General features: G+C 32.3%; 1 protein-coding gene across 1 annotated transcript; it reads left to right on the top strand.

Annotated features, from left to right (window-relative positions):
• The first annotated feature begins 4,325 nt into the window (after positions 1-4,325).
• Positions 4,326-8,271, top strand: LOC145037448 (polyadenylate-binding protein-interacting protein 5-like). The gene is made up of 3 exons (XM_078986095.1): positions 4,326-4,488; positions 5,767-6,168; positions 7,882-8,271. Exons 2-3 carry the CDS (start codon positions 5,788-5,790, stop codon positions 8,011-8,013), a joined length of 513 nt encoding a protein of 170 aa, XP_078842221.1. The 5' UTR covers positions 4,326-4,488; positions 5,767-5,787; the 3' UTR covers positions 8,014-8,271.
• Positions 8,272-10,720: the final 2,449 nt, after the last annotated feature.

Genomic DNA, 10,720 nt, shown 5'->3' with positions numbered 1-10,720 from the left:
AATTTGTAATGAAATAACTACCACGGATTGTGCGATGGAATCCTACTATGGAATACACGCCGGAATACCACCTACCCTGGATTTCATTCCGCTATTACATTTGTGATAGAATTATCTTTTCCATTGCAAACCCTCGTTATGGTGTTTTTAGGGACGAAAATAGGTCGTTGCAAATTCCGTCGCTATTCGTCTTTTGCAACGGAATTTCAGCTTTTCGCAATGGAATCCTTCCGTAGCAAAAACTTATTTTTCTTGTAGTGACCCCTTCAGTCCTTTCGACCGGTACTGGGGTCTATCCTACCCCTCCTATCACATATCACATAACATCATAGCATACTAGCACATAATCATAACACATACCAGACAATTATCACAAAGACAATCATCTCAACTATAACTCTTACTAGTGCGCCAGCCTTGGTGCCTTAGACCCACCTCTACTGAAAGGTAACTCACCTCGATGTCGTGTAGTGTCTGCACAATCCTCAATATGGGAATCAACTCGTCTCAACTCCTCAATCCCTACACAACAACCTTTCTTGATTACTATTTCATGCTCATAACCTTCTTATAAGGGTCAACTTAAGTCCAAATCAAAGTCAAGGTCAGACCCTAGTCAAAGTCAACATCCAGTTGACTCGACTCGCCGAGTTGGTCCACCAACTCGTCGAGTCCCCACTCTTACAAATGTTACAACCCCATCTCTACTCGCTGAGTCTAGCAAGAGCTCGACAAGTTCTCCTTCAACCATAACATCAGGACCATCTTCAACCGACTCGTCGAGTTCATCATTGAACTCGTCGATTTCATCTTCATCTGAATGAATGTGTTTAGTCTATGGCTCACCGAGTTCTCGTTTAACTCGTCGAGTCCGTCTTCATGGGGTTGGGACTTTGCCTTGAACTCGCCGAGTTAGTTCATCCACTCGCCGAGTTCCATGATTTCCAGGTCCCTAATGAGCATAAATAACTGGGTGTTCTTCTATCTTAGAATCTGGTCCATCAACAGAAAGGATTTGATGGGGAATATGACCTAAATCATCGAGTCACTCTTTGTCCAAAACTATACAATCGATTTCAGTGGGTCTTAATGCATCCAAATCATAGATCTGACCTCCTAGGGTCCTTTTTATACGTAAATTTCCAATCTTAACATCCATGCATGGAGGTTTTTGGCTCAAAAAGCCATAAAAGAGGTATATATGAAGCATGGGTCTCCCATGTCCATAAAGTTGGCACCTTTATGCCATGGGAACCCTCAATGGTTCTAGATCTGAAGTACAAACCCACTTTTACACATAGATCCGAATATAACTTCACTAAAGCTTAGAAAAAGGTAGAAAATAGCCCCAAATCAAGATCTAAGCAATGAATAGCCAAGGTTTCAGCTTTATACCTCAAATAAGCTGGAAATGGGGTACAACCTCTGTATCTACTAACTTCCACTTGAACTTCCAAGCTTCCTTCTTCTTCTCCAACTTCAAATACACACACAAGGCACCAAAAAGGCTCAAGAACACTCAATAAGGGCTTAGGGTTTTGAGTTAGGGTTTCTCTGGGTTGGGAGGGACGATGGAGGTTGGGTTGAGGCAATAAAAGTTGTTTAAATATGGTGCAAACACTAAATATTAGGGTTTCATCCAGACAGCTTCTACTCATCGAGTCGGTCCCCCGACTCGTTGAGTAGATCACTAAAACCCTCGTATAATGTCAAGTCTACTCGACGATTGGGCCTCCAACTTGCCGAGTCCCAGAGTAAAATACAAAATTAGTTAAATTTAAATACATACTAGGAATCGAGTGCTACAATAGTAGTGTTAGGTCATGTTAGTAAGCTTTAGTTTATTGACTAAATTGTTTTGATTTCCCAATACTATAATATGTATGGTCTTATTTATAGTAATGTGTACACATTTATAGTATTGTATACGAGGTAATTTAGTCAATAACATTTATTCAGGAGGGCATGTCAATATTATTATTAACGTAGGGGTATTTTAGTCAACGAAATTAGATTAATTACACTTGTAATCGTGTGTTTGTTTTGGGTCATGTTATTATTAAAGTAAGTGTATTTTAGTCATTTGAATCAGTTAATATAATAGGTGTATGATATTTCATGTACTTATTAAAGTAGGGTATTTTAGTCAATCAAAGAAGTTAAATTACATACAATCCCCATATGTCTATTAGTCTCATTTTAATTTGTAAAAGAGGGCCTGTGAATGTTAGTTTACGGGTAATTTAGTCATCCAAATGAGTTAATCCAATAGGTGTATTCAAGTTATTATTAAAGTAGGGGTACTTTAGTCAACCAAAGAGTCATAAAATACATACAGTCTCCTGTCCCCCTATGTGTATTACTCTCATTTTAATTAGTTAAAAAGGCATGTGAATGTTAGTTTAAGGGTAATTTAGTCATTCGAATGAGTTAATTACATACAGTCCCCTAAGGTGTATTAATCTCATTTTAATTAGTTAAAGAACTAGGGGTATTTCTATCATTATTTTTTACTAAACCCACTAGGGGTATTTCAGTCAATATTTATTATGTGACTTAACCCACTAGGGTTATTTTTGTCGATATTTATTATGTCACTTAATCGACTAGGGGTATTTCAGTCATAACTTTATTATTTGACTTAACCCATTAGGGGTATTTCATTTCTTCCATGCAATATTTCAAAGTGGGCAATCACAAATACAACAAAAAAGCACTTTTCAATGTTTTCCATTTCTGGGTTATAGACAACAACAAATCTGGGTATTAGTTTCTTCTCTTTTGTCCCATGTCCCCACAAACAAACACAAACATTAGGGTTCATGTTTTAATGGTATAAAAAGTTTGACTGCTGCATGTGGTCCTAAGAACAAAATCAACATAAAAAGGGCTACTACTTCACAACACATGCATATTTACGTTGATAAGAGTACTCCATTTATAACATGAACACGTTAAGTTAATCAACATTTCATTCATGGGTTTCTGCATCTTTACATCTATTGAACAAGTTATAACAGGATTTCCACAACTGTCTAAGTATATAGGAGAACCATCACTTATGACTACCATCAAAATACTAATCATCACAACATCATGATCACAAAACCACCAACTACTACAACCACAAACCAAAAGACAACTAGCCAAACCCATTGCTAATAAGGAGAATAAAGAAGATGCACATCAAAACAAAATAGAAACCCATGATTGAAATGTTTAACCTACAATTCTTCTATCATCTAAAAAACCTGTAGGTTAAAACCCCGAAAACAACAACGACAAAAACCCCAAAGACCTATTTCACTTTCTTCGACTTCTTTTTTCCCATAACAATGTTGACATACGACGCTTGCAATGAACTGAAATGATTCTTCAAATCAGCAACCATGTTAGATAGATCGAGTTGACCTGCCCTAACATCATCGACTTCATGATTTAGGGCGTCCATATCTCTAGTGAGGCTGCGACGTAGCTCACGAAGGTCGTTTGCAATCTCTTCCCTCACAAGCGACACCTCCAATTGTGTCTGCAACAGATTGATCGCCAGGTCTTCATTTTGTGACTCCATTTGAGACATTTTCAGCCATGTGCTGATTGTAGTTGGGTGACCATTTGTGATCTTGAGATGATCGTGAAGGCATCGTTTCTGCGATTGGTATCGAAGTTTAGGGTGTAGTCGGGGTAACCAGGTTATGAATTGTGTCATTTTAGGGCACACGCTTCAAATTTTATACGGAAGCGGTGAATAGTGTAAATATGGCCTGTACATTTCACATTCCAAAACGACGTTGTTTAGGTTCAAGACTTAAATACAATTTCGTCATGTCATCGATGATGTGTCAAAATGAGATGATGTGGTATGGTAACCGGGTATAATAAGTTAAAGGGATTAAATTGCTAGGTTGCAACACAATTCATTCCCTAATAAAGCCACTAAAAATGTTTAGTGACTAAAAGGGTAAACTCTAGAAAGTTCATAGGTTTTATGTGTCATTTTCCCTAAATTTTAATAACACCAAAGATCATCTTTATTAATTTTTTTAACATTAACGCTAAACATGTAGATGTGTGCCAACCATATGGATCAAAAGTGTAATTTACTCGACTTCTTTTAATATAATGTGGACAAGGGTGTTCTTCTCCACCTGTGGACACCATATCCGTGAAATTGACCAAAATCATTTCATAAAAATACACACGCAAAAGATACTAAGATAGTGCTACATTGTTGCAATGACTTGTACGCTATGCTACTAATTTTGTACTCCACATTTGCTATTTCCAGACAACAAGGGGTCAGACAAAAACCGAGCCACGTCACCCTCACTTCTCGTTTAGCCTGAGATCCCTTTTTGTATTCTCCCAATTACATTTCGAAAGAGGGAGAGAGACGATCTTCTTCAACGCAAGCAAAAATTTAGGGTTTCCTGTATTTGCATCGGCTGGTTGCTTTTCATCACTCCATCATCCATTAACAATCTTCAGGTAAGATATTTTTGTTAATATGATCTCTTTTATCGTCAATTTATCCGCTACATCTTTGATCTTGTTTCTTTGCGCTTGATCTTGATTTACAATCTTTTGGTTCTTGTCTGTGCGTTCAGGTTTTCTTTGCTAGTTGCTTAATTATTCATATTTTAGGTATAATGTTATTGTAATTGCTCTCGCTGATATTTGTATTTGAATTCTCTTTGAATGTTTGTGTCGGAATATTTTGTTTATATTTGTATTCGGATCGTGTACTTGGGTTGACAATTAGTTATATTCGATGCTCTGTAATCTTTGTAAGTGACAAAAAATTAATCAAATCAAAGTTTGGAAGTTTATTTGTCGTGTCGCTATAGATACGCTTCAGATAATCGCAACCTGTTGTTTCTAGAATATGCACATGCTTTCTTTTCACTTCTATTTGAGATTTCATCAGGTAAAGTATTATAATACTCCACAGAATAACAAGATCTAGTTGAAGCAGATATGTGTGTTTTCTTGTGGATATGAAATTTAGTTCTTGATAATCTTATCATATAAGCTGTTACTTTCTTAGTTTGTATTTTCTGAATTCTTGAAGTTTTTATGCATGATATGAACTATCAACAAGGAAGTAATACCATAATCTTTTTGTAATCTCTGCATGTCCTTCAAGTGTTACTTGCCAATTGATGAATACAGCCATTGCATAGTGGTGACTGTTACTTTTCTAGGTGAATCTCATAGAAACTAAGCCACTCTAGTGCTTTTTAAGATTGAAGGAATGTTTTTTGTAGCTTGAGTTGTTATTAATTTATCTTTTGGAGTAGGAGTTAGAGGCTGATTTTAAGGCCTTGACTGTTATTCAAATCAGTTATTATTCCATGCTATAAACTAACATACAGTATGATTATTTTTGTTAATTTTAGGGTTAAATGCTTAATGCTCTAATACAACATTGTACCTTGAAAATTTTAACCAATTATAGCAATGTCAATCAAATACAAACCAATTTCTACTGCTATAACTGGATAAGATCTTTTGAAGTATATTCTCCTAACAAGAAAAATGCTATATTTAGGTAGATTTTCAAAGTAAATAAGCCTTGATAAGATTTTTTTTTCAAAGCATAATGCTGCAGCAAAAGGAAATGAAGTAGGATGCTATAATTCACAAATAAGTGAAAGTATATTGCTATTTCTTGCTGTTAGGTTGTTTACAAAGCTTGTGTTTCTGTAGTTATTTCAATTGATAACAATGACAAATTTGTCCTCATGAAATCTTCTCTCCTCTTAGTCAATTGATGAACCAAGAACAATGAAGGCAAGATCATCTTCATTGAATCCATATGCTACTTCTTACATTCCACTCTCTAGAAGAGGGCCCACAACAACTCATGAAACAAAAGGCTATGAATCAACATATGTTTCCCCTGCAAACACTACACAAAACCATGGTGCTTCTGTTGAGAGTCCAGATAGCTTGAAACTCAAGAATCATTCTGGTTTTGAGTCTTATGGTTCATCATCACATAGTGCTGAGCTGGCAGGAAAACAGGCCATGGATATTGATCATGACATGAATTTGGCGTATCTTCAGATGACGTTTCCTGGTGTCTCTGATGAGTCTCTTTCAAGTGTCTATATGGCAAACAGAGGTGACATGGAAGCCACAGTTGATATGCTGAATCAACTTGAGGTATGTTTTATTTAGTGCTTTGTATACAAGAATCATAGTTGGAATGGAATTGAGCATTGTAATTTGTGATTCCTTCCTTTTCTTGGTTTGATTTTCATTCCATTTGTTTGTGATTCCATTCCATCATACTAAACAAACTATTAGGTAGGTGTTTGGTATGTAGTAATCGATGAGGGAATGGAATGGAGAATCATGTTGGATTGAAAAAAATCATGTTTTTTTGCCACAAAGGAATGGAATGGAGTATTCCTCATTTAGTGCAATTCCTTCTCTTTTTTATTCATTCCTTCAAGGAATTGAGGAATAATATATATATTCTATTAATAAATTACTTGTATCCATATAGTTTTCAATAATGTTGATCTTTTAAAAAAAATTAAAACGTCAACCATTTCTATTATTTTTCATAATAACTAAAATTTGTTTTTTTTATTATAGTTCTATTTTAAGATTTTATAGTACTTGAGTTTTGTAGATGATAAATAATTCTTTTTTAACTATTTGAAATTTATATTGTAAATATTTTAAATGAAATATGCTAATATGCAATTTATTTAATGATATACCTTATTTAATTACATTTTATCTTTAGAAAATAAAATATTATTCTTCATTGATCAATTTAACTTTATTTAGTTATCTATTTATACAATACAAACAACATGTTTGAATGACTCAATTGCTTCCTTCAAGCCAACCAAACATGACAATGGAATGGAATGATCCATTCCATTCCCTTGTACTCTTGTCAACATGTCTATGCACATTGTATGTATCTTCAATATACATGCTCTTTGTTATGGATAAATGCACCTACTTTCATTGATTTGTTTATTATTATATCATTCTACTTTCAGTTCTTCCTATTGCAGCATTATACATTGAAAAATCTACCTAATTACAACAATGTTATATAAATAATTAAATATAAAACAATTAATAAGAAAAATAATTAAAAGTACATTGTTATAGTTGGGTAGATTTTTCAAAGCACAATGCCCTAATAAGAAAAATGCTGAGAATACAACGTGTTACTATGTCTTAAGAATAAAAAAAACTGAAAGTACAATATTATAATTTGGTGTATTTTTTTCTTGGGTTAATCTCAAAAAAGATCTTATATTTTGTGCTTTTTCCAGATTAAACCTCAAATTTACTTTTTACCTTGTATTTTTTTCATTTTTTTTTCAGAAAAAGCCCTCAACTTTGTATTTTTTTTTTCCGAAAAAAACCCTCAACCTTCTAAATGCTTCCAAATAAACCCTCGACTTTTTTAGTTTTTCTCAAAAAAACCCTCACATTTTTAATTCTTTTGGAAAAAAATGAGTAAAAGGGCTAGATCATAAAAAATGAAAAAATACAAGTTCTTTTTCAGGCAAAAAAATAAATTTGAGGTTTAATCCGGAAAAAACACAAAATATAAGGTCTGTTTTGACTTTTGACATTAATCCTTTTTTCTTTTTCAAAATACAATGTTGTAATAGAAAGAAATGAATTTGAGAAAATAACTCCAATTTGTATAAAAAAAAAAAGGTAGGATTTAATGAGGAAAGTAAAAAACAAAACACTCATATATAGCTTCCTAGATTAAGCAATGTCCTCCTAATTAAGTCCATTAAGTAAGAAAGTATGACATGGATCTCTCGTGTGTGTGTGTAAAAGACATAAATGCCCTTGTCATCCAGACATGTAAGTAATTCTTCCATTTTGCAGATGCACAGTGGTGATTTCTCTGAGAATCTTCCGGATTCATTAGACATTGGTGATGTGTCAGAAGCTGGATCATCTTCTAGTGAGGGTGGAGGTGGATCTCAAAAAATGAAGAAGGTGGCAGTTGGTAAGTAAAAATGAAGAAAGTTGCATCAACTGATTTTTCTGTGTATATTTTTTCATGGAAATTTTTGGAAAAAGTAAGAACTGTGTTGTACAAGTAAAAGGAGGCATATAGAGATGTTTTGATTGTTTTTGGTAAAAATGATAAAATTCAGATGGAAGCGGGTTTTTGATATACCCGTTTAGTTGGTTTTGGCACATAGAACTTACAAGTATGTGTGATTGAAAAAAAAATGTGTGTTTGGTTATTGAATTGGGAATATTGCTCAAGTGTTTGAACGTTGTTTTTTTTGTTTTTACTTTTTCATGTTTTGTTTTGAGGGTAAAATAGTCATATTTTGTATGATACGCAACTAGTTTGGTGGCCTAAGTGGCAAAATGATAAAGTAACGTGTCCAAACTATATTTATTTAGCCATTGTATTTTTAAAACCTTTTGTTTTAGAACCAAGACAATTTGTATATGACCATCTTTAATAAATATAATAAATCCTCCATTTTATATAGTTCTTGCATCAAACACAATTCCAATAAATACATCATTTTATGCGCTTTTTATTGTTAAAAGTAGTAAAACACAATTCCATATAATAAAACAAGCCAGAAGAAAGCAAGGATTTGCTATATTGATTAGATATTGTCTGTTTGGGGGTTACAAAAAATGTCTTACCAATTAAGAGCAACATTGCTCTCATAATTTCTTATGTTTGTGAAGAATGATGTTAGACAAGAAGTATTTTAACACACTCCTCTAAGGAACATATATTTTTGCCAAGGCTTTCCTATTTTCAAATTGGTCATTTTTTTTAATATTCTTTGAATGGTTAGATCCATTGTGGGATTTAAACTCTCAACCCCTGTAGGGGAGAGATATATTCTCAAACATTTGATACCATTAGACCAAATCTGTTCAAATTAATCAATTAAGTGATAGGCTATCCAAAACCACACGGACGATTGGTATAATTTACTCTAAAAACTATTAACAAATAGCTTGGTATAATTTACTCTAAAAACTATTAACAAATAGCTTGGCTTATACCAATTGATATCTTTCAAAGTCATGCCTACCTTTTTCTCCTTTAATAATACAAATACAAACATCCCCACTAGAACTTTGTGTGTTCTCAAATTACATTTCCATACATATTATAGTTGAAACCCTAATTATTAAATTTACTTCCATCTCCCCCCCCCCCCCCCCCCCCCCCCCTCTTTTTATTTATTTATTTATTTATTTTTTCTTTCCATTCCCTTGCCTTCATTTCATCTTCCCTGCCTTACTTATTAAACTCAAGAATAGAGTGGTAGTCGTATTGCTTTTTTCAATCTATGGGGGTGTTTGGCATTACTTTTTGATGTTAAAATTTCTTTTTCTTAAAAGGACTTTTTGGTTAGTGATTTTTTTCCAAAAGATAGTCTTCAAAATATATTTGTATTTGCTTTTAGGGTAAAAGTTATCTTTTCATGTTAAAAAGTCCTAAAAAGATAGGATTTTATGACTTTTGAAACATTAACTTTTCCTCCTACACAAAAGGTTATTTTAAAAGATCTTTTGCATTACCCAAACATCTTTTAGCCATTTTTTAACTTTTTGGAAAAATTAAAAAAACAAAAGTTGTTTTAAAAGCAATTCCAAACACCCCTGTGTCGTTCCATTTGTTTCTCGCTACTAGTTATCTATAATATGTAATATGTTCTTAAAGGACAAACATTTCTTTTGAAGAAGTCCCTTTACAAGATTTTAGTATACTATTAAATGCTAATCTTGACACCTTTATTTGCAACTGTTTTGCAGGAGCTTTGCTCACATAAGATAACCAACCTAGTGTGGGGCAGTATCAAATCATATCTAGTCACGTCAAAATTCTTTTAAATACTAATGACAATGGTTTCTCATTTTAGATCTCTTTATCCTTATTGAATATCATTAATATTCTTAAAATTATATATAATTAAAAATTTCAGGTATTTACGCCGATGCATAAATAACATGTATTCATCAAACATCAACATAAGAATGTATTGCAATTTATATATGATAATGTACTTAAATTTATAATTGACTGAAAATTATTTAAAATTTTAGTTATGAACACGTTCAACAAAGGAATAAGTTTAATTATGTAGAGCATTACTTAGAAAATGCAATAAACATAATAAATCGATAAACATATAGTAAAAAAATAAACAATAAAGTACCTTTAATTTTAATGCAAACGTAAATAAGTTAAATAAAATTAATCTTTATTTTAATAAAAGAATAATTTTATTCTTTTTTTCATATGTGTCATACTATTAGGTTTCATAATCTCTATACTAATAAAAAAGTAGTTCTTTTGCCATGTGTTACCATATTAGATATTTTAATTAATGTGTTGTCACTTGTCAATCTATTAGTTTTCCATTTTAAATTTATTAGACCTCCTTATTAATGTGATTTTATTTTAAATTTTAAATTTTAAATTATTGTGTTCATTAATTCACAAATAAAAAATATCTAATATATATTAAAAATTAATTTTATATATTTATTTGAATCAATGATTATAATTTCACATAACTAATAAAAAATATCTCTTAAATTAATAATTTATTTAAAATTACTTAATAATAATTTTGAGCTTTTACTATAAAAGTTTAATTAATTTTATAACCGTGGTTCCCACGGGTTATAAACTAGTTTATACTAATAAAAGAATAGTTCTTTTGTCATATGT

This window comes from Lactuca saligna, chromosome 3 (genome assembly GCF_052625555.1).
Source record: "Lactuca saligna cultivar CGN05327 chromosome 3, ASM5262555v1, whole genome shotgun sequence".
Lineage (NCBI taxonomy): Eukaryota > Viridiplantae > Streptophyta > Magnoliopsida > Asterales > Asteraceae > Lactuca > Lactuca saligna.
This window is presented reverse-complemented; position numbering and strand designations above follow the sequence as displayed.

Bases quoted from the DNA above. Each gene is read 5' to 3' on its own strand.
- LOC145037448 (XM_078986095.1), top strand. From the start codon at position 5,788: ATGAAGGCAAGATCATCTTCATTGAATCCATATGCTACTTCTTACATT. The intron at 6,169-7,881 runs GTATGTTTTATT...TCCATTTTGCAG, and splicing joins ATATGCTGAATCAACTTGAG to ATGCACAGTGGTGATTTCTC.